Raw genomic sequence first — 23,878 nt, 5'->3', positions numbered from 1 at the left:
CACATTTCGATTACTTATGTAGCCTAATGCCGCATTCAAGGGCATAGCCGTAATGAACTAACTGGATGCAAAATACCTATGTTAATCCGTCGATATCCATTCTCGGTGAACTCCGGACTATTCTACTTTTCATTCTATTGTACGCACGGAAATCGCGAGTGGCGAAGTTATATGAATAGTTGCTATGATTGCACATTGTCGCGCGGAGCGCGTAAATATTTCAGATTCACGAATGAATTCCGTAATTAATAGTAGTAGTGTCACATATTACTATCAAATATTTATTCTTTCTCAGCCCGTGTGATCCGTTTCACAGGTAGGGTTCATGGAGGGAGTGCTTTCAAAAATTTATGGCAAGTCACAAATGATAATACATCTTCGGGTGGGCCAATTGTTATTAGCCGCTTTGTTGCATGCTGTTATTTCTTGACTCGCCATCAGAATTGTCGATTGTATCGGTAGCGGGAATTGTGGAAATATATTGAAATCGCCCAAATGTACCACAAACAAATTTCCTTCGCGAGGAGCACACGATTCCGATTCCGGCTCAGATTGAGAAGGGTGCTACTATATTAAAATGGAAAAAATGAAGTTATGTTGAATTGCGCGGAGCGCGAGGAAAATTTCAAGAATAGTTAAAATCTCTCAAAAATTCGGTAGTGAATTCGTAATTTCCGTTTGCATGTCGACGGCCGCCATAACACATACTAATTGAATTAGGTGTCGACGGCCGCACAAATTCCCTTCTACGGCGCAGGTTGCCCATCCCTGATCTAATAGTATACATATGGTATGTCTTACGCCAAGGTTAAATCCGCATTCCAGTTGTTGAGTCTTTATCATTTCTGACAAATTTCCCCAAACTTGTTTGAAAATAGCAAATAACATCAAACAGGACAGCAATTTATTTCAAGGTAGGTTGCACTGAGACTAATCCTAATGCTGATGGCAGTGACCACAGAGAGCACGACGTCGTTCTGCACTGCCATGCTAAATTTGATCAGTTTTGGAATTGAATGAAATTGTGATGATTTAGGGTAGCCTAATTGAGGGCGAAACCGGGCAACCTATATTGCATCTAAGTCTGTTTTAGGCAATGCAGTTCGCCAGCTATTAACAACAGCTACCCAGAGCAGCGAGCTTTAGGCTACTGCTAAAGCTATGAATTAATGAATGACTTACACGTGGGAATAGCTCTAAATCTTCAAAGCATATAAAGAATTTGCTCAAATGATGTTGAAATCAGCCTATACTCCATTGAGCGCGACTGCTGGAGTTTGAATATGGCGAGCTTTCTTGAACACGAAATAAGTTTCTCTTCAACAATCATTACTCAGAATGGTTGTAAAACACATGTTTGGTCGGAATTCATACAGACTTTGTCAATTTCTCGCGCCCCCCTGAGAGCCTCCCGCGCCCCCCAAGTTGAGAACCACTGTTCTAGAGACAGTTGGTCGAAGCGGCCAGCTGGTTTTGGCAAATCATATGCGGAATCACATCGATGTCTAGCGCAGTGGCTCCCCAAGTGGGCGATTTTGAGAGACGGGTGCTAAAAGTGTCTAAGTAGAAGTACTATAGAAGCAAAACTACTTGAGTAAGTGGGTACAACCTACTTGAACACTACGGAAAACTGAAAGCAAAACCTAACTGATAACCTCTTGTCTCCAGTGGGCGATAAAGAAATCTCAAGCTTTATTAGGATAAAAGATTGGGAACCACTTATAGTACCAAAAGATCTGTTGACCTACTATGCAAATATAGATGTTTATGTTCAAGAAGTCAGGTATCTTAGTCGAATGCAACCACAGCGATCAGTAAAGAAGTAATACTTATTCGGAGTACTCAAGTATAGGTTTTGCCAACTTGCGCAACTTGCTCAAGTGGTTATAGTAGTAATTTTACTCACTTTATACAATTTCTGGCCCTATTTTATAAACACCAGTACCAGTATACTAACAGACGAAATACCAATAATGTGGTAGCTCGCTATTTTTCGTAATTACAATGAAATGTCGATCTTAGCCGTCCAAGTCGCAAGTCATATGATTTGGTCGAGTCATGCGCTCTGACTCGAGTACAAGTCGCGTCAATACTCAAATTGCATGCCTCAACTCGAGTCGAGTCAACACTATCACTCTGTTCGATTCAGGAGTGTTCTGCCAGCCGCCCGTACATTCCATTCTCGACGGCAAATACGATTGCTCCAATGCGAATCACGTCCGGTCCACCTGCGCTTTCGAATGCGACGATGGCTTCAGGCTGGTGGGAGCCGACCGGATAACTTGCGCAAGAACTGAACTCTGGACAGCCGATCAGCCCACCTGCGAACTAAGTAATTTACGGCATATTTAGCTCGTTGCTTCTGAAGCTATATTTAATTAATGCGAATTTTGAGATGCTTAAAAGTCCATCTAGTACGGTATACGCTTGGTCGTTATCATCGATAGAGCCAATCCATGTGCGCGCTGTTATATGACCCGCACGCCAATCGTTACTATAGTAGGGCAAGTTTTTGCAGCTTTTGTAACTTTTTTGCAATTTCCCACAGCTTCCTAGATACTCAGAATATATGTACTATGATGTTTTAAGGTGTTTGGAGGGATTATATAGTGCAACTTTTTGCCACTTTTTCCTATTTTCCATGCCAATTTTTACTGCAACTTTTATCAAATATTGCGTAAAAATGTAAAGGAGTGATTGAAAAACATGCTATAAACTATTTCTAGTATGGTTCTATTCTCTTTGATTTGCATAACAAAGTGATATATGATTGGTTAGCCGATCTCACTGTTATCCCTTCCACAATGGCTTGCAAGCCAGAAGTTCAACTACCCCTGCCAAGCATGACTGCGCCCAATGTTCCCTCTAAGCTGCGCACGTGCGCAAATGCGCAGTGCTGAAACGGGCTCTGCGCACAAAAAATCCGAAGTGAGGTTTTTTTAGTCGTTGCGCACTGTTGTCCAAGGGGCCGCGCAGACTCGTGAAAAAATAGAGGCAACATTGCCAGGGGCAAATAGTGTTATCGCTGAAGTCTGAAACGAAGGTACAAGTGCGGCTCGCAAGGGTAAATATTGCACTCCGTGAATAAATGAGAATTTGCAATCACGGGCACCTCACGAAATAAATTTTTTCTTTTAGTATGGTCTCGTACGCGTGAGCGATACTGATATCATTTCAATAGCGCATTATTTTCTGGGAATGGCAAAATAACATTGTTTACCAGAGTTGGGGTAGCTTGAAGTAACTCGGCGAGAAACTAACGAATAGTCTTCTCCGCGTGGCATAAACCTTGCGTAAGATTGCGTAAGATTTACTCAGGACCGGAACCCCTCAATTGGAGAGACCGCGCTCGAAGGGGACCCAAAATTATTTCGTGAATTAACATAAATCATGGTGTATTTTTTTTTAACTTTTCAAAAAAATTTTCGCGCCATGCGCCATTTATTTTTGTCAAATATCTTGATTATTGCGTACCATTTCCCCAATAAAAAATACGCATCATTTATAGAAATGGGAACTTGGGCGTCGGCCATTACCGCGCCACGACGCACCAAGACATGTGAAGTCATAGACTATGTAACATACGACTCCGAGATATGCGCCAGAACGATCAGCAGCGAGAGTACCTTGGCCGAAAAAGACCGCCCTTGTGCTAACCGAAAACTTCGATTTATATACAATTATACATAGATGTTTAATTGTCCATTGGTGCCTAACGGCTGGCGCTAAATGCTCCTGTCCTCGCGATCCGAGTTCCACAACAAAACAAATGCCATATCGAGGGAACATTATTTGCCAGTAAAGAAATACCAATTTGAAATCGTGTACGTCATTATAGTTTAGTAGGTTTGGGCGATTTCAATATCTTTTTACATAGAAGATAGGAGGTCGCGAAATAGCATCATGTAACGAAGTCATTATACCCAAATTGATAGCAATATATATGCAATACCCGATCATATTGACCGATTAAATCTTGAATGATATAAATTTTTCGCGCTTCGCGCGTTTAGACTAAGTAACCATATCAACGGGCACCCAATGTCAATGTTAAGTACCGGCAAAAGGCGCATGGGGCGAGGGGGGCCTGCACGTTTTATCACCCTATGGGGGCCTGGTTGCGCACTGTTGTCCAAGGGCCTGCACAGTAAGTTGCCGTATTTGCGCAGAGTCGTGAAAAATTAGAGGGAACATTGACTGTGCCTGAGCAATACGTAAATAGCTCGCTTTATCATTTTTGTCATTTAAATTTGAGATAATTTTCCATTTCACGATCGCCCAGGCGAGACCGCCGAAAATTACATTTTCACTGGGTACGCTTTTTCAGGCTAATGATTTTGTTATAGTCGCTGATAGTGAGTTTTTCTGTAATGCCTTGGGTCAAGTTTGCAGACCTATGGCATCTTGGGTGTGTTATTTGACTTGTTTTAGGGGAAGGGGGTTATCGCTATGCTCTTTGGCTTTTTTGGGGAATATTATTCCCGCATTGCGTAATTATCTTGCAGTTTGCCGGGTAAAAATGTGATTTTCGTCGGTTTCGCGTAACCGTCTGTTAAGTGGCAAAGTAACATATTTGGCAGATCTGCAGGAACTAGGTTATACAGCGGGGCCTATCGAGTATCTCATACCCTAATAATTCAACAGAAATTATAAATGCAACTTTTGTCAACTTACTCGCGCTTTTAGTGCAACAAAGACTTGCCCTAGTTATTTGTGATGTACACGTACAGTCGACAGGAAGGTCGCGTGTGTTCGGTGATAGACGTGAAATTAGATTGTGATTTTAAATTGAATTCTCGACATTATGAACCGTAGACTGCTAGATAGGAAGACAACACAATCCTGGTTTTAGAGCTTTCGTTAATAAGAAATAGCCGCATAAGTCTATATAGATATGCGCGCTAGTATAATATAGTTGTCTGCAAATTATCGCTTAACAGTTTACTGTCCAATCAAAGGCAAAGTTGGCAATAACAGCCAATGTTGCCGATTTCATCTCTATCCATTCAACCCAACCCTAGCGGGTTTAAATAAAGAAGAAAATGGAGGAGTAATTGGGACAGTATAGCTTGCAATTGAATTTCGGCATTGAATCTGAACTATGAAGTATAGGCTATGTGCTATTACGCCGTGTTCTGTGGTATACAGATAAATCGCGACGCTACTGCTTTTATAACGCGCACAACGTCCAGGAAAGCGATAATGATCTGGACATGGCGTTTTATGCGCGAGCATTTACTATTTGCTTAATTACAGTTCCAATAGACTGCGAGGAAGAATACGAGGAGTGGTCTGAGTGTTCGGGCGGGTCACGAAGTCGGAACGAAGTTATTGTTAGACGTGGCAGCACATCTACTACATGTCCCGCTTTAGAGGAAGGTGAGGTCATAAGCGATTTTAGGTTACTGCGTAAAAATACTTCTTTCGAAACTCCAACTCAAGTTATACTGCACCAGATCGGATAAGCTATATGAGACTTAAATAGCCTCGTTATGTAGGCTAAACCTCTCATCTCATATAGGTGACTCGTACTTTTCGAACTTTGGCATTATGAAGCGATACAGTCTAGACCAGTGGTTGTCAACTTTCTTAGCTTACCGACCAGAAAAATTCTAGAACAAATTTTGCGGACCTGTGTACTGGTAAAAATCAAAATCGACTAAGAATGCAGCAACGACAAAGCGTGTGATTCAAAACTAAAAATCGGGACGGAACTGCAGTCTTCTTGATATTACAACTGTTACGCGTGGTTCTGCTATAATTTGGTAAAGTCCTGTTAAACCACCAACTCGATTTTGAGTATTGGTTTTCTTTTGAAAGAAATGTGACGTCGTTCGCCAGATTCTACGATACTGTCAGATGTCGCTAAATTGTATTGTTAAATGACGTCAAAGATTGTTTAAAAATTTCTCCTACCTTTCACACGTGACTGGTCCTAAACGAGATGCAAGCTGCTTTTAAAAAGTTTGGTATGACACGCACTTGCAGTTTTACCACGTGGGATAAGTCGAAGGTAATGAATGCGTTTTAAATTACGTTCTTTGCTCCTAAACTAGTAAAAACGTGTCGTTTTATTTCGTTTGCTGTTATGGGCAAGCTGTCCTCCTGGTAATACATTTTGCTATGGAGAAAAAAGGTGATTGAACCATTGTTCGACAGTAGAACACAGTGTACCTTAAACTCTCCCTTAAGGTAGGCTAACGGATTGGTCTTATTCCGATAGTTTTTAGCCTGTTATAAAAACAAGCCCTACTTTCTTCATTTGAATAGACTTTGGCAGGGCTTTCGCAATAATGCATAGTTTGTTTGGTACTTTAGTTCATCATTCGTATAGATTACCTCATAATAATAATAAATGCAAATTTAAGCATGCATTGACTGTGCGTTGGAATGGGGCGATTGGTCAGAGTGCAGTGACGGAACACGTATCCGCATTCAAACTATAACTCAACCTCGAGTTGGAGCGGGGTTGGAATGTCCAGAGCTAGACGCTCAAACTCAAGGTGAGAATATTGTATGGACCTACATCTTGCTGTTTCACTCGCAAAGAGACCGGTTTCATCTCAAGGAGTGTAAATATTTCGATTGTATTGCGATACTTGCATGGCTGTCAGCATGGAATGGACTGCAGAGATGGGACGTCAGTCCCCAAAATCCGCTATGTTTCTACGCATAACGAAATCGATCTCACACCATTATTTATGTTTCTGTAACAGCCCAAACCTTTTACATCCGAGCTTCAACTTTCTAATGAAATAGTAGGCATAGCTACGCATACAGACGTCTCAGTATGAACATTTCTCTTGCGTTACAAGACGTCCGTAAATCATCTTACCCCAACAAGAACAACGCGATAATTATAATGCGCGTCAATTTAGAAAAACATTTGCTTCATTATTTTACGAGAGTGCCTGTCGACAGAATGCACACCATGCGAAGTCGGCCTGGGAGAGTGGAGTGCCTGTAATGGCAGCTTGTCGATCCGTAGCCAAATCATAACCAAAGAGGCAACCAACGGAGGGACACCTTGTCCTTCGGAACTGCGAGAGGAAACGACAGGTAAGTTGATGCAATCGTGATATCGTGCTGTTCATGGGGGAAAAAACAGCAGCTCTCGCCCATTTTTCTAGGCCTGACCAAGATAGGTGTTTGATTGATAGACCAGTACAAACACTCTCATGTGGTGTGTGGTGTGTAACAGTGGCTTGATAGATGATCTATTGATTTATGCGTGTCCGACTCGAGTGTTGATTGAAATGAGTTATGTCTATCAGCGGGAGTAGGTAGTTTCGAGCAACCAAATATAACTATTTAGGGTCTGTAATGTATATGTACATTTGAACTGCCTATACATTTTCTTCGCATAACGTTATGATAAACGGTACTTGGATAGCCAGTCAACCACTCGATTTTCCCGGGTCCTTTTGTATCGAAGCAGTACCCACAGAGCGAACTATATGAAGAGGTCAAACTAGTTATCGTTGGTACTCAAGTAGAAGTAGAAGTACCTATTGTCAACTGAGTAAAAAAAGTAAGTATTCCAGGTCTAGTTTTGCCTGAAAAAATGAAAACTGCTAGGTAGAAGTAGAATTAGTTTAAAATCATAAATACTCGAGTAAGTACTGCGAATAGGGAAAACCTGCCTGAGTACCCCGAAAAGGTAGAAGTACTTCGTTACTGACCAGCTCTGGTTATATAATACCAGGGATATCTAGATATCTAGACTAGACTAGATATCCCTGTATAATACTATATATCTGCAGCGTAAATTAGTATAGGGGCTTCGTCACTGTAATGTCTAGGCTTAAGTCAAGTACCGCAACATTCCATACATGCCTATTTGTAAGTCGAAATTGGCGGTCTCAGCATCGACTGTGGTGAAGTGATATTAACCTTCTTTTTCGATCGGGCTGCTGGTTGAATTCGCTTTCTTGCAGTTGACAGCAACTATGCTTCTATAGCTGTTTCGATTTCGACAAAATGCGTTTGGAAATGAGAACTCTAAAAAAATTAGATAGTTAGATGGAATATGAAATTTTAAAATCTAGACATTCTGCGTATAAATTTACTGACAACAAACAAGATGCGATGAAAGTCACCGTCCTTTTTTTTGCAGAATGCGCCCACTGTGTCGTGGAATGGTCTCAATGGTCCGGTTGCAAAGATGGTCTCAGAACCAGGCAACAAGTCGTCGCTACACCGCAAGTTGGTAACGGTGATGCTTGCCCACCATTGCAGCAAGAATCTGAAGGTATGGGAATTCGTAAGCCAAATGATCACCCCTTGATTTACTGTCGTTGTATGTTGGCGCAAAATGTATGTGCGTACAGTGAACATTGTATCAATAAACATAAATTGTCATAAAAATAAGGTGGTCTTGGGAAGATGTCGAAAATCGCCAGACCCCGCTCAATCCAACGGAAGAGCGATAAACAACACACCTCAAAACAGCACTTTCTGCAATATCCAAAAACATCCATTTTTGAAACTTTCCGGGAATAACAATCTTCCGCATCATAATTGCGATATCAGGTGCCACTACAGCAGTAGTGTCAAACATACGGCCCGCGGGCCGCATCCGTCCCGGCAGACGATTTCATGCGGCCCGCGAAGCAATTCTGAGTAAAATGAAAAATTCCTATATTTATCACCACATTCACACACTCGTTCATATCGAATCAGATTTTCAAGACACGACCGCTTATTTCAAGAAATGCATCTACAGAATTCGCTTTGAAATAATTGAAGTCTTCCCAATTTCGACATAAATAATGTGATGTTATTTTCAAGAAAGTCATTTAATTGTTTTTTATCACTACCCTACAGTTAGTATTTTTACTGGACAGATGACAGTTACACGATAATTGAGCAAAATGTTTACTAAAACTTGGAGGGGTCCGCCGTGGTCCGTGATCGTGCAAAAGGGGTCCGCAAAGACAAAACGGTGGAGAACCACTGCAGTATAGCGACAGACACGAGATAAACCGGACTCTCGGTTTAATAATAATAAACAATATACCAACGTCCGCGTCTCCAATTAAATATATTGTATTCCTCACAACGCATATGCTGGGCTAACGCCAGATTACCACTGGAGTATAGAACATATCAACTTATATCGTCGTTAACGCCACTGTTTTAGCGGTTCTTGACTGTCTTCAAGCAGACAAGCATCGTATTTTTGCCAATTCCATTGTTCGCGAATAAAGATGTTGCGACTAGCTACTTTAAAACCCGATGATCCGTATCTTGTCTATATATGCTTATAAGGTATTCAAGTGAAAAGCAAGAGCATGAGGTAACATTTTGGAATCAGTTGACTGGTCTAGCCCGCGAGCGATTTGAGTTTGACACCCCTGCACTATAGAGATTACTTCTATTTTTTCGGAATACTCACGCACGTTTTGCCTACATCCATTTCCATTTGAACCCTTAATGGCAAATTTACTTTCTTTTAACACCCTTGATTTCGAAAAGTGGAATGTAGTTTCGGGACTACTTGTATCACTTCCGTTACTTCTGCTTGTTATTGAGTATAAATTTAAGGCGTTACTACCACTTACGACCGTACGCATAATCCTGTATCCCGGTGACGGATTATGATTTTAATCATCGCCCCTATTCATGTATCCATTGGCCCTTCTGCCCAAAAGTGGGCGATGCTAAGTCCTTAATTACTTCTACCTATACTTCAATGCATTTTGGACCTTTCGTTTTCTTCTTCTTCTGGAAGGATTCTTGGCAGGCCTCGAAATTCGCGACGCCTGCTTGTGATTGCGTACAAATTCACGTCACTACTTCTAAATATATACTTGTGTAAAGTGTAACAACAACGACTGCTATGACCACGTCTGATCACAAGTCGCCGTAACCGATCTCGCCTCGTTTCCGTTGTGAAAAGCTTGTTCCTGTTTTAGTTTGCGTGGATTGCGAATTGGAATGGGGCGACTGGGAATCTTGCATCGATGGTTTATCACGACGGGTGCAGTTCGTTGCAGTGGAAAAGGAAGGGGCAGGAGAGGAATGTGAGGCACCGCAAGACGACTACAGGGGTATGATTATGCGTGTGACGCGCAGTGGTGGTCAGAAACGAAGTAATGCTACGTCTTACGAATACTCAAGAACGTTTTGCCTAATTATACTACTTATTGAGTGGTTATATTTTAAACCACCGTTGCTTCTACTTAATAGCATTTTATGCAAATCTACTTTGTAGACTTTGGATTGTGTAAAGTAGATCGCCGATTGGGGATATATTTGCATCACATTTATGATTGTGATCCTCATGACAACTGATCGAAAGAGCCCCTGCGTCACGGTATTCTCGAAAATTACACGTATTTGTAGTGCCATTGGTCATTTTGCATTGGTCGCGTAGATGCACCTTGCAATTTCGAAATTTGCCACTTCCGATTAACTGCTAAAAGTATGCGAACCTTTGACCAAAACTAATTACTTGAGTACATTTATGATGTCCAATTTCTATTTATCCTTGGAAAAGTTTCCACATGTTTTTCAATTCCTACTTGATGATATATACTTTCAAAAATTGCAAGATGTATATTTGCCAGAGGTGGTCAGTAACGAAGTACTTCTACTTTTTGAAGTACTCAAGTAGTTTTCATCTACTTCTAGTACTTACTCAAGTAGAACTATTTTTTTGCTACTTTTACTTCTACTTCATAACATTTTGTGATCTACTTACTTACTTTTCGCTACTTTCAGTTTGTCAAGTAGAAGTAGTCTAATCCTCCAATCAGGAAGATAGCCTGAGGAATTTCGGAGCTGTTTTCACGGAGTATCAACATTTAATTTTTATAAAAGTTGAGTAAAGCCTCGAATTTTCGCCGCGCTTCGCGCACAGTACATATATAGTCAACAATATGATATCCTGAAAGTATCGGTGAATATAATTTAGGAAGCGGGTTGTATGGCTCCGTTCGCACCGCATTGTCGCCCATACGAAATATTTCATCACAGTATATATGGCCCATCATAACGTTTGAAACTGATGTTTTGCAATCTAGCATTTACTTATCATATCGTAGTCTAGCAGTCCATGGCGTGTCCTTATCTGGAACAGTGGGCTCGGACTTTTTTTAAGCTTTGAATCTGTTTAGCATACAACCTTTGAAACTTTCTGAACTAAAGACATGAAATACATTTTCCGTTTTTCGAAGTACAGTATTTCTATTTCACTTTCAATTCCCAGTATCGTATTTTGAGTTCTAATCAGTATCAGTTCTTTTGTCTGGAGAACATACATGTTTAAGTATAAAAGGAAGTGTATAGTTCTGCCTTTAATTTTCCCAAATAAAGCTACACAATATGGCATTTTTACGATTCACCATATTTTCTATTAACGTTTACTAATCGCGCGAAGTGTTTACACCGTATCCGATACAACTTCTCCGTATTGCTCTTCGACTAAACTACGTGCCTTATAATATGGGGGAGGGTGCCATACTATGATATTTTTCAAAACGTGCTGTTCGAGAAAACAGAGGATTAGTATATCGCGTTTCCATATCAATACTATCATTTTCATCGCATCATGCGGACGAACGCTTATGCTGTCGAAAATTGGAAACCTCCTGGTATGCATTAATATGAATCAAGCTCTGCACCTTTCTCGTAGCTCCATTTGCAGATTTTGACAATCCCTGCGAACGAATTACGATCGTTTTCACAACTACTTACTTACTTGAGTAGATTTGAAGTCAGTCAATTCTACTTCGACTTCAAGTAGTTTTAGGTTCTTTATGGAAGAAGTACTTCTACTCGTATTTGAGCGGATTTTTCCGTCGCTACTTTTACTTCTACTTGAGTAGCTTTCTTGATTACTTTGGTCACCTCTGATCTTTGCGACTAACGCAAAATGACCAATGACACTACAAATAGGTGTGATTTTCGCAAACATACTCAGTTACCCTGATACTGGGACTATTTCGCTCAGTTCTTATTACGATTTCACTGATAAAACTCATGCAGACACACCCCAACTCCTTTTTATACTTTTCAAATCAACATCATGAAAAACCTGTTAAGTCGACCCGGAAGTAGTCAAATAATATATCCAATTGAGTTGGTGCAAAGTAGGAAAAATGTAGGGTAGTATTGCAAGACGTAGCCTACTCCAGTAATCGAAAATAGAATAACTATAATTAGTTACTACCGACCTCTTCTACCTAGTAAATTAACCTATGTATCGATGTTTTGTACATTCCGCCCGTTATAATTCGCTCATATGCAGCGTGCGCCGTGTGTGTACTCGGCTGGGCGGAATGGAGTGAATGTGACGGAACTGAACGCACAAGACGCCAGCGAATCATTCAACAGCCGGTACAAGAGGATCCTTGCCCGCCGCTAGAAGAGGAGTCCGAAGGTGCTTACACTGCCTTCGTTTACGTGTCATCTGTATCTTTTACGCGTGATCAACCCTTGTTGTACAGCTTGCGCGGACTGCGTTTACGGATGGTCGGATTGGAGTGAGTGTGACTTCGGTGGTAGCACTCGCACGTTGATCAAGCAAAGTGAGCCAGTGGGGTCGGGCAAAGCCTGTCCTTCTCAAACCACGGAGAAAAAAGGTAGGTCTCCGTGTAGTTGAAATGATTACATCGAACGGCCTAGACTTGTGGGATATTCAGTAGCGATATCAGGGAGCCAATAGACGGGATTGCAACTGAGTTGGATCAATTGTAATTTGTAATTGAGCTGAATGTAATTAATTACATTTTTTCATGTAATTTAATTGTAATTGTAATTGAAGCATTTCTATTTTCTGTAATTGTAATTGTAATTTGCTAAAAATTTTGCTCCATTACAATTTCAATTACATGGTTGTGGAATCCTGACAATCATAACATAAAATAATCAATCATTTATTCGTCACACAAGTGAAAATCCGGTACGGACCAGGATGACGACGAGGGGCCGCAAGGCCTTGGTACACATTCGCCACCTGTAATAATTAGCCTATTTACATCGGTGTTCTATGCGTGCCGCGTTATAACTAGATAATTCAGAAATGCTAAACTGTTTCCCATACTTCAGTAGCAACAGAAAACTTTGTGAATTACAATATAGGCTAAACCAGGGTTTCTCAAACTGGATGGCGTACTCCCGTGGACGGTTTGCCCCCATTGGGCGGCGTGAAAGCATCTGAAGGGGGCGCGAAGCTCCGGTAAACTGAAATTTTTTCCGCGCTTGGCGCGATTCACCTCCATTTCATAGTTATTGCTTTGTGTATAGTCCGAATTTCATATTAGAGAATTCTCTCATCAACAGTCATAACCTTCCATACCATCAAACTAGCTGTTAGGATTGCTAACATTCTGGTTTCATTCTGTGATATGACGATAAGGGGGGCACGAAATATTTCTCTGTCATAAAGGGAGGCGTGTCTAAAAAAGTTAGGTAACCAGTGGGCTAAACTAAATATTAATATTTAAAAAATGAATGAACAGCAAATAAACTCTTTTGAAACCTGTGCTGAACCATTTCCTAAACCACGGTCAGTTTTTTTTTTTAATATCTCTAACCAGTATCGAGGCTTGCTGCGTTCAACACTTGCAAAAAGACATTCAAGTTGATCACGCATTTGTAGAGATTATATCCCAATCTTACCTCCAATCTTGGCCAAATTTACTGGGGCCAGAAATTTTCGCACCCTAATGTTCATCAAATGCAATCTAACGGTTTCCGAGCAAGTGAAAATGTAAATGCGAACCAAAATGTTGTAATTCGTATTTATCAGGAGGTTCTTTCCTTTAGCATTTATTTTAATTTTACACACCTTATCGGTATCATCCTTGCGCTGACGCCTTACCAATTACAGTTCATTATCCTCACTCAGCTCTGAGTAGCCTAATCGTTTGATTACATTTCATTGACTGTCCTGCAGCCTATTCGCTGTTAGTCGCTCAAACTTTTGGTTTTCAACAGTCCCTTGAAACATTTTTCTGTGTTTGAAGTTTTCAGTACTCATGATTAGGAATAGTTCGAATACGTTCGAGTTTTTTTTGAATAAAGGGTATTCTACGTATCATGAATGAGACATGCATAGCTTGAGATTGTTGCTAATTACGTCGCTACGGTTGTCAAAGAACACCTCTCTACCGCATCAATTACATGTTTAACAGTAATTGTAATTGCAATTGTAATTAATTACATGTTTAACAGTAATTGTAATTGTAATGTAATTGAAACATACAAGGGAGTAATTGCAATTGAACTGAATTATTGTAATTGATCCAACTCTGGATTGCATCCGGCAAATTTTGACTTGGGTATTTTGACATCAATAGTTTTCACTTCGTCTCGATGAATAATCTTGGCTTTGCTTCATTATTTAAAAAAGATCACCCATACTGAAATTCTTCCCGTCTATGCGCCTTTGCATATGACCAATGTCAGCGTAAGTATTCTGTAAGCTTCCCATTACAAATTCATACCTCAGCTGAGTAGATAGAGTCTTATAAAGGCCCTACGTAAAAGTGGCCGTCCTTTACATCGAAAGGGATATGAAAATGTGCTCACGCAAAGGGTTGTCGTGAAATGATCGTGCGTCGCGCCAACCGATATATTTACAAAAACAACATAACGTTCGAGGTTTTAGATTTTGATGCTGACTTTGGCCGGTCGTACTTAGTTCGCTATCAGATTTACTGTACCGAAAATGCGACTTCGAACAGAATTTTAGAAAGAAAATCCGTCATGAGCTCATCTTATTTGCGTACCTAGAGGTATAACCGACGGTAAATTGTTGATATACCGGCATTTTGTAAGTTTAATTTGAATATAATCTATCACTTTGTACCCGTGGTTCCCAAAGTTGGCACAAGGAAACTTTTTGCCGGGGTTAGGGTTATAGGGGCTTTGTGTAACAACGTTTGCAAGCACAGCTCTATACTCTGTATATATTGAAATAAAGAGGGTATACTAGTTTATTCATAACTACTTATATTGTTCTTGTTGTGTTATTCCGGACTCTAAAGAATTAGAATGCACAAAACGCGTCGCCGACCGACACAAGACAATAAATCACCAGCCTGATCATTTCAGACTGCTGCTTCCTCTTCTGGGGTGAATGGAGCAAGTGCGTGGACGGACAGCGAGAGAGAAGTGAGCAAGTCCTAACACAGCCGGAAGGCGAGACCTGTCGTGTACCGGAAGTTGAGTTCGAAGGTATATGCTCGGCGGTTGCGAAAGAAAACTTGAAGGAGCTTAAAAGATGTACTTTTTCAGACTGTAGCGATTGTGCGGTCGAATGGGGCAACTGGAGCGCTTGCGAGAACAATATGATCAAACGCACGCAGTTTGTGAAAGACCCTGGTTCGGGCGGAGAACCGTGTCCCGATCTCGGAGAGGAAATGGATTGTAAGTAAATTTTATAAATTTTCACCATAATATGAGCCAGGTCTGCGGCATGGACGCAGAGGGGGCTAGTAACGCAGTATTTATACTTTTTCAGATTATTCCAGTACTTACTCACGTTGCCTGGTGTACATGACCAGACCATAGTAGTCGACAAACACCATGAATACCACAAACAAACAAACAAGAGTACTTCCACTTCTACTTAACACATTTTATCAGCAAAACTACCTAGATTTTAGGATTTGGATATTGAAACGAGTTTTGTGATAAGTTTTGATCGCTTGTACGAGTGAAATTGTCATAAAAAGATACATCCTTCCATTTGCAAAGTAGCCACAGGCGATTAACGCCATTGCTGCATTGTGACGTGTTGAACAATATGACGGTACAATGCCAAATTCAATAATTGTGGGATATACCATCGGCGCCTTTGTCGTCATGGCCACGCCAATCGCACCTCTTTTTAGTACGACATTCAACGTTCAAACCCACACCCACACAAATTATTCAAGTACCCCAATCGCCGTGTCCGATTGTTTGTTTCGAATCCAGCGAATATCTGCAAATTCAGTCGTCTATGCCCGAATCCATTCTCATGCATGCGAGTCAGGCAGCCTTGCGAAATGAAGTAACCGCTGTTAGCACTGGCGGTGTCTATAGGGTTAGGAAAGGCGCTGTGGCCTTCTCTCAGAATCGTCGAATTTAAGAAATTCCGGGTCAGATCCGGAGCCAGTGGCGACATTAGGAACGATGTTATCTGCGTGAGTGGTGCTTTAAAAAATTCTAGAAGTATAAGTGGGCTTTGCTGCAAGTAGACCAATACAGAATCATAATAAAAAATATCGCCTTTTCTGAATGATCATTGTAGTTGAAAACACCGTGAATACCACCAAACAAACAAGAAAGTCACTTTTTTTCTAGAATGAAAGTTATATGTTTGTTTGTTTGTTTTATTGAAATAATTGGCGCTTGTAAACACTTCGGTCATTCGGTCCCGCACAGTAAATTTCATAAGGTATTTCTTCGCTTTTCTCTTGCGTCCTTTTCCTGGTCGTTTGCTGCCTTCTTTCATGAGTTCGGCTCTCTCCTCCTCTGGGCTTTTCAAGGCACTGTAATTACAGCGGGATCGGCGATGAGGAGCCCAGATAAACCTCCGACACATAGAAACATGGCTGAGCCGAGACTCGAACCATCGACCATTGGTGTCGTGGCGGCAGTGTTTAACCAACTTCCCCAGATTAGACGAACGAGTTCGCTGACCCTGCGATAATCGAAGTCATTAGTTCAAAGAGTGACGTCATTAGGTGATATCGCTCCCGGTGGGGAAACAAACTTGTGATTGGTTGGTTTTTCTGTACCTCCGTATTTTCTAGGGGTGGTAAGATACTGCACGATGCCTTTGCTATTATGCAAATCCTGATAGCTTGCTGAAGTGATACTTGGAAGTTTTGAGCGAGTATATGCAGTATGCACCTCGTACCTTTCATGCTGCTATATAATCTAATCAATGCAAAACATCGATTAGATTTGTCAGGCTATCTACACAAGCAATACATACCGTCATATATTGTGTCTATCATTCTCTTTAGATTGTGCGGACTGCGTGGTAGGATGGGGTGCATGGGGCGAATGCTCGCAAGGGGAAAGGATTCGACAGCAAGAGATAGTTGAGGACTCGATTGGTGCTGGGTTGGCTTGTCCTGAGTTATTGCAGGTGGAAGTAGAAGGTAATTGTACCCATGGTAAATTAATCATCGAGTGGGTTGTCCCTGAACAATACCTAGAGATTATCGCAACAATAAATGAACTGGCAGGGCTGATAAAATGTTTCCGTGGTTTCTGTATTTGCATATTGGAATCTAAACACACAAACCGCGTGCATATTCCCTGTATCCTGTTGAGTTGAATCGTAAATCGACCTTTGCGTATTCGTACATGGAGGTGCCTACGGCTATCGCAGGTTATGTCGGGTGATTTGCAACAGAACCACCACGGTATAGGAAAATCGACTATAGCATTTGTAATTCGGTACATTATACTTGACATGAAAATTGCATCATTTGGCTCGGTAATACTTAATCATGATGAGTTCAAGGGAAGAAAAGGCACACCATACGTATATTCCATACGTGAGAGCACTTATCAAAGTATAGGCCTATATTCCAGAGGTGGTCAGTAACGAAGTACTTTTACTTTTTCAGAGTAATCAATTATAAGTTTGGCCAACATGCAGTGACTACTTAAGTGGTTATGTATTTAAAATGCTTCCGCTTGTGATGGAACATTTTTAGGGAAAGCTACTTACTTAAGTAGAAAGTTGTTTGAGGATAAGTTCGCATCGCATTTATGAGTGAAATTGCCATAAGAAGCTGCATCCTTCAGTTTGGAGAGTATAGCCACAGCCGATTAACTACTAAAAGTATACGCGACCCTTCGACCAAAGCTACTTTTTGAAACTGCTAACTGGAGCAGTTTTCAGACCTTAAATTGAAGTAGCTTTGACATTCCTGCAAATCGCATATATATTTATACTTGTAACTTAGTAGAAATTTACGGCGTTACTTCTACGTGTACTCGAGTACAAAGGCTGACCGTCTCAACTCATAGCAAATGGCTGACACACAAGCCTGCATATTACAATGAGGCTTTAGTTATTTTCTCTTTTTTCGACCTATATACACGGGAGGGGGGGGGGAGATACGCGCATAAATACGGAGCACAGTGTCAAGGGGACAAACCCCTTGTATTTTGTTGCGTGCAGAATGTTTCCACTGCGAAAGTTCTTGGGGAGATTGGGGCACTTGCTCGAACGGAATTAGAGAGAGGAGTTTGGTGATATCACAGCAGAGCGTCGGCGCTGGTGACCCATGTCCCCAAGAAACTACCGAATCGGAAGGTAAAATATCTGAGATGAACTCCGCGCCGTGACGCCAATTCTTTTATTTCCGCGCAGCATGCGTCGATTGCGTGGTTGAGTGGAGGCCGTGGTCGCTATGCGATTCTGGCGAAAGGACGCGCGAGCAGTATGTCGTAGTGCAACCTGTTGGAGCCGGCGAAGCCTGCGAAAGTCTGCAACTAGAATCGGAAGGTGATTAATTAAAAGAACAATCAACACTACTTTCTACATGACAAAAATATGAAACGCAATCAGTCGTTAGTTTGGCCTAAAACACTATTGATTTAGAAAAGGAAATTGCCAAAAATCAGAATACTTGTGAAAATAGTTGCAGGTTTATCTAGGTTCCTCCTCGCCATCACATCCGTGTAAACGGTGTCTTATAAAAGCCTAAAAGTGGGCATCTACAGAATAAAAATGAGAAAAACTGCCTGGTGTAAATGAGCATAGCAGTCAACAAACATCATGAATACCTCAAACAACAACAATTTGTGTAAATAGACTAAACATACTCGAGTAATTAGAAGAAAGATTATTTCGTTAGAACATTTGGTTTGGACTATGACATGAAATTTATTAAAATCTTCGATTTTTTTTGCGGCATATAAATATATTTCGGCCATTATCTCATTCGGGCATGGCTTTAATTTCTTTAGCAATTAATTGTCTATTTGGACTTGGATTTCAGTATAGAATCCCGAACATGATTTGGAGTTCAAAATATTGAACGCGTTTATCTGCTTTGTCTGTGACAGAATGTGTCGACTGCGTTATGGAATGGGGTCCTTGGTCGGAGTGCGCAGAAGGACAAAGACAAAAGTCGCAAGTTGAGATTATCGCACGAGTTGGAGCGGGACGAGAGTGCGCGCCACCACAGGTTGAATTTGAGGGTAAGTGCGAGGTAACAGATAGCAACAACGAGCATCTCCGGAAGATAATGTAAGTTGATTCAAGAGGTAGATAGGGGCAACGCCTCACCTGGTATTGTCAGTCAATCGTTCGTGGTCGCTTTCAAAAGTGCGCGATACACTGAGGTGGTCAGTAACGAAGTTCTATCTTTTCGGACTATACTCAAGCATATGTTTTGCCTTCCTATATGCACTACTTACTCAAAGGGTTTTGTGTTGCACTACTTCTACATCTTCGTGAACGGTTTTTTTATGCATCAATATATTTCCATCACAGTTATGAGTGAAATTGTAAAAATAGCCTCTGCATCTCGGTAACTGAATATATTTTCTAATAATGCACTAATCTGCAATGACATTAGTCATTTTGTGTTAGGTTAATTTTGATCCTCGCATTGTTCAGTTTGCATCGATTGCGTCGTGGAATGGACCGAGTGGAGCGGTTGTTTCGGCGGCGTGCAAAGCAGGCGACAAACCGTCACCGTTCGTTCCGAGGGCGCTGGAGAACCGTGTCCGAGCGAAGCTCTACCTTACGAAGAAAAGGGTATGAGAAACGAGTGCCAATTGCCCGTAACCGAAAGTTCCCTCAACTGAAATTACAGCTTGCGAGGGCAGCAGCGTCTATTTCGAAGAGCTTGTGTGCCGCTTCGTAGGCACTGTACTGGGTTACAAGAGAAGGCCGAGCATGCGGGACTTGCTGCTAATCGCGGACGAATCGGGCAGCATAGGACGGATAAACTTTGACAAGATTAAATCAAATTTCAAGGTAAGTGGGATCGGCTGATCGGTGCTGGGACTTGAGGCAGATGTGATCAACCTATTTTCACCATTTGGAAAGGGTTTGAAAGCAAATTTTGACCAGAAAGCGTCGTTTCCCTGATTAGTGATTTGTACTGTACGCTATGGTGGTTCCCAATAAATAAGCCCAGGTCTGAAAGATAGATATGGCTTATGTGTTTATACGAATATGGTTGGGAAACACGTAATGGATTAATTGATTGATCTATACATCTGTAGGCCTAGCATCTAATATCTAATATCTATGATATCTGATACGTCATCATACCTTACCGGTGCATAAATTGAACTGTGTATACTTGAAATATGTACTTAAAAATCAATGTGAATGGGTTTGTGTCATGACCTCCACCCAGCCCCCGAGGCTGGCTCAGCGAACCCCGGCTATTAGCCATTGATCTACACATGCAAACGAAAAGGGACTCATAGATAAATAGATATCGGTATGTATACGAATGCATACTCGGCAATTCTGAGTAACTTTTATTCGATATATAATTTTAATAGTCGAGTTCACATACTCTTTTAGTACATGTCATATTTTGCTTGATTATAATATCTTGCAAATTAAAAGTATTTCAACTTGTGGTGCTTATCAACACCTTTCAGTCGGTGGCAAGGAACATCAAAGGTGGCGTGGGAATTCAAGAGTCTCAAATCGCCATGACATCGTTCGCGTTGTACAGTCGCATGCAATTTGATTTCGACGATCACTCCACTGTGGACGATGTTGAGTCGGCTATTGATAAATCGTACTTCGTTGGTGGCTACCGGTCCCGCATTGGACTCGCGCTTACCGAAGCAAACATATGGCTCTTCCAGCAATCGGCCGGTAAGTCACTTATCGAGGGAATGAGGTTGGCCGATGTATCTGCTTTTGTAAATATCTATTCTGGAGTACAGTTGGCTACTCTTCCCCAAATCCGTGACTTAACCTGAATAATCATTTGCAAAGTGAAGCCAAACAAAAATCAATACTCTGACTCAGCGAACGCATCGATTGTCAGCAGTGTCGGATAGCGGAAAATGGACTTCAACAAATTAACTTTTGTCGCATATGTTTGAAATTCTTTTGTTGTAACGCTATACACAATATCCCGAATTTTTAAGTTGTTATAACCCAGTGGACCAGTAACCAATAATAGTACAACGTAAGGCACGTATGGACGTTCATCATTGCCTCTCTAACCAATCTTATGGGGAGCAGCCACTGCTTCGGACACTCCGGTGAAATCGTCATTTAAAAACATGGTGAAAATCTTCGCGGCCGTTTGAAAGCTTGTGCCACACACATTCCGCGTAAATTCAAGATGTCGAGTGGTCGAATCGATGCATCTTATTCCGATTAGCACGAGACGGATAAACTAAGAGATACCAGTATCAGATAAATCCGGGTTAATGCGACTCCGTGACAAGCTGTTGCGATTCCCTCTGGTAGGGATGAGGAGCTTCCCGGAAAAAGACGACAACATCGAGCACGAGATTCTCATCGCTACTGATGGATGTCGCACGTCAGATTTGTTCCGTCTCCAGGAAGGCCTCGCGGACATCAAGAAACGCGGAATTAAGGTAAGCCTGCACAATTGCACATTCGCCCATATTTCCATCAGCGATGACGACAGAGGGGGCAAAGTAGGCATCGCTGGTTCGCAAGTAGAAATAGATGTAACACCGTAAACCGCAGTATAAGCGGCGATTTCCAACACATGTCAAAATTACTTCAAGTGGATATAGAAAAAAAAGTTTTGAAAAACCAATAAGTAAGTAGTTTCAAAAAGTAGATTTGGTCGAGCGGCATACTTTTCGTTGTTGATCGCGGGTGGATACTTTCGTAATTGCATGCAGCATCATCACGACTAAAGCAAAATGACTAATAACTAGGGCGGTTTTTTTTTTACCTGAAAAAAAGACAATTTTGACCTGAAAAATCAAAATTTTGACTTTTTTTGACATTAAAAAAACTGAATTTTGACCAAATTTTGACCTAACGTATGCAAATTAGGTGTTTTCCCACATAATGTTAAAATTGCACCACTTATCTTAATTTCTGGTTTGAACTGACTGTCCTAACGAAGTAGTTTGGCCTGAAAAAACGTTTTTGGCTTAGAAACAGGCATGTTTTTACATGAAAAAAACAATATTTTAACGAAATCTGGCCCTATGAAGAATTCCAGTGGTTACAATATGTATTATGGTAGAAATAATTAAAATATTTTGTAGTACAACGAGAGATGCTTTCCTACATTCTTGGGTAGAAAGTGCACGTCCTTACTAAGAAGCTTGTCAAGGACGTTCAACAGCAGCAGTTGTTGGCCGACAACACTCAAGTTGTGCGTACACTGCTGGTGCTGGTGGCACACCGTGTTGCTTCATTCTGACAACGTTGTCTACATCACAATTTTTCATCATGCGCTTCTTATATATGAATGATGCAATGCACAAGAGGTCTTTCTTCAGTTAGGATATTGCGGTACGTTGACCATAACACCATGTCTACCTATTATTTGTTTTTTTTACCGTTTATGATTCACAATGAGCAGACGATTAGCCGTTTACAACGGTAGGCCTATAAAATAGGCTGAAAGCGGTAAAATATCAAATTATAAGTTCACCGACAGTGCTAAATCTACGATACAAACAAAATGCAGACGTCAAATTTTTTTTAATTTCATGAAAAATTTTGACAAGTTTTGACCTAACGCTACAATTTTGACAAAATTTTGACAAATTTTGACATGTCATAAAAAAACCGCCCCACTAATAAGTAATGACACTAGAAATATCCGTACCATTTTCAAAAATATTCAGTTACAGCGATGCAGCGGCATTATCACCCAGCTCTAATCACAATTTCAGTCATAAAAGTGATACAAAGATATATATGAAAACTAATTTTTACCTTACAAAATACAAAGTCTAAACAGTAAGTAGTTTTGCCTGATAAACTTAAGTGGAAGTGGAAGTCGTCTAAAACCTTGACCACCCGAATAAATAGTGCAACTGGGGAAAACACGATTTAGGACTCCATATAAGTAAAAGTACTTCATTACTGATCACCTCGGGATGACGATGATACGTAATCAATTTCCAATTTTCAGCTATACGTGCTGGGGATCGCTTCCCGGGACCCACGCTGCCGGAAAACTATCGACGCCATGGTAGAGGACGAGAACGACCTTTTCATGCTCAACAGCTGGGACCAACTTGAAGAAATGAGCCAACGCCTCGACGACGGAGTGTGCCAGACGGATGTTGGCTCGGGTGCGCCCGATACTGAAGATATCGATGTTGGCAGCGGCGCACCGCCTCAACCTTCGCGGGGCGACAGCGCAAGAGCTAGGAGAGGTGCATCTGAGGCGTATAAGCTCGGCGAATTCGACCAATAGGTTTCCATGGGCGCAAGAGATACGCGCCCTTGAAGGGTCGGGGACTCAATCGCTTTTGCGCAAAACCTCATCCCTTTTCGCCAAGCTCTCCCCAAGTATTAGTAAATATTTCTTTCATTTACGTGTAACGACGCCGTGTAATGGCGGCCGTGGCCTTTCGATGACATTCGACGATTCGCGTGGGACGCGTTTTACAAAATTCGTAGAAGTATTTTACCTTGTTGTTTCGTTGTTATCTATCTTTCCGACTAACATCGCCGAAAATTCTTCATGTAAACTAAAATATACTTGGGTTTGCTATTGATTGTGGGTGAAAAGTCGTGCGGTCACGTGGAAGCCTGTGACCGCCAGAGACAAGGGACTTTATCGACGGGGAATGTACAGTGTCATTACGTTTAGTTTGGTGCTGGACGGTTGGCATGTACCTGCCTGTAAAATAAGCTAAGTCACATGCAAATAGGTCAGCCCCAATATATGTAGAATAAGGACAGTTGGGGTTGGTGTGTTTATTG

The 23,878-nt window shown here is 41.3% G+C and overlaps 1 protein-coding gene across 2 annotated transcripts in view; it reads left to right on the top strand.

Moving 5' to 3' along the window:
* LOC145434068 (uncharacterized) overlaps positions 1-23,670 on the top strand; it is a 169,864-nt gene extending 146,194 nt beyond the window's left edge. For both annotated transcript variants that reach the window (XM_080311354.1, XM_080311352.1), the window contains 19 exons: positions 2,150-2,332; positions 5,257-5,379; positions 6,369-6,503; positions 6,922-7,059; positions 8,117-8,251; positions 9,918-10,052; positions 12,254-12,385; positions 12,453-12,587; positions 15,064-15,186; positions 15,247-15,378; positions 16,968-17,105; positions 18,140-18,274; positions 18,332-18,466; positions 19,030-19,164; positions 19,586-19,726; positions 19,785-19,948; positions 20,590-20,812; positions 21,419-21,549; positions 23,079-23,670. In XM_080311354.1, coding sequence (XP_080167480.1) covers positions 2,150-2,332; positions 5,257-5,379; positions 6,369-6,503; positions 6,922-7,059; positions 8,117-8,251; positions 9,918-10,052; positions 12,254-12,385; positions 12,453-12,587; positions 15,064-15,186; positions 15,247-15,378; positions 16,968-17,105; positions 18,140-18,274; positions 18,332-18,466; positions 19,030-19,164; positions 19,586-19,726; positions 19,785-19,948; positions 20,590-20,812; positions 21,419-21,549; positions 23,079-23,366 — 2,861 coding nt within the window. In that variant the 3' untranslated portion in view covers positions 23,367-23,670. The remainder of the gene's footprint in view (positions 1-2,149; positions 2,333-5,256; positions 5,380-6,368; positions 6,504-6,921; positions 7,060-8,116; positions 8,252-9,917; positions 10,053-12,253; positions 12,386-12,452; positions 12,588-15,063; positions 15,187-15,246; positions 15,379-16,967; positions 17,106-18,139; positions 18,275-18,331; positions 18,467-19,029; positions 19,165-19,585; positions 19,727-19,784; positions 19,949-20,589; positions 20,813-21,418; positions 21,550-23,078) is intronic.
* Positions 23,671-23,878: the final 208 nt, after the last annotated feature.

The sequence above is a fragment of the Botryllus schlosseri genome, chromosome 2 (genome assembly GCF_051294905.1).
Source record: "Botryllus schlosseri isolate E-star chromosome 2, Bs_hap1, whole genome shotgun sequence".
Lineage (NCBI taxonomy): Eukaryota > Metazoa > Chordata > Ascidiacea > Stolidobranchia > Styelidae > Botryllus > Botryllus schlosseri.
Note: the sequence above shows the minus strand (reverse complement) of the source record. Positions and strands in the feature narration are given on the sequence as shown.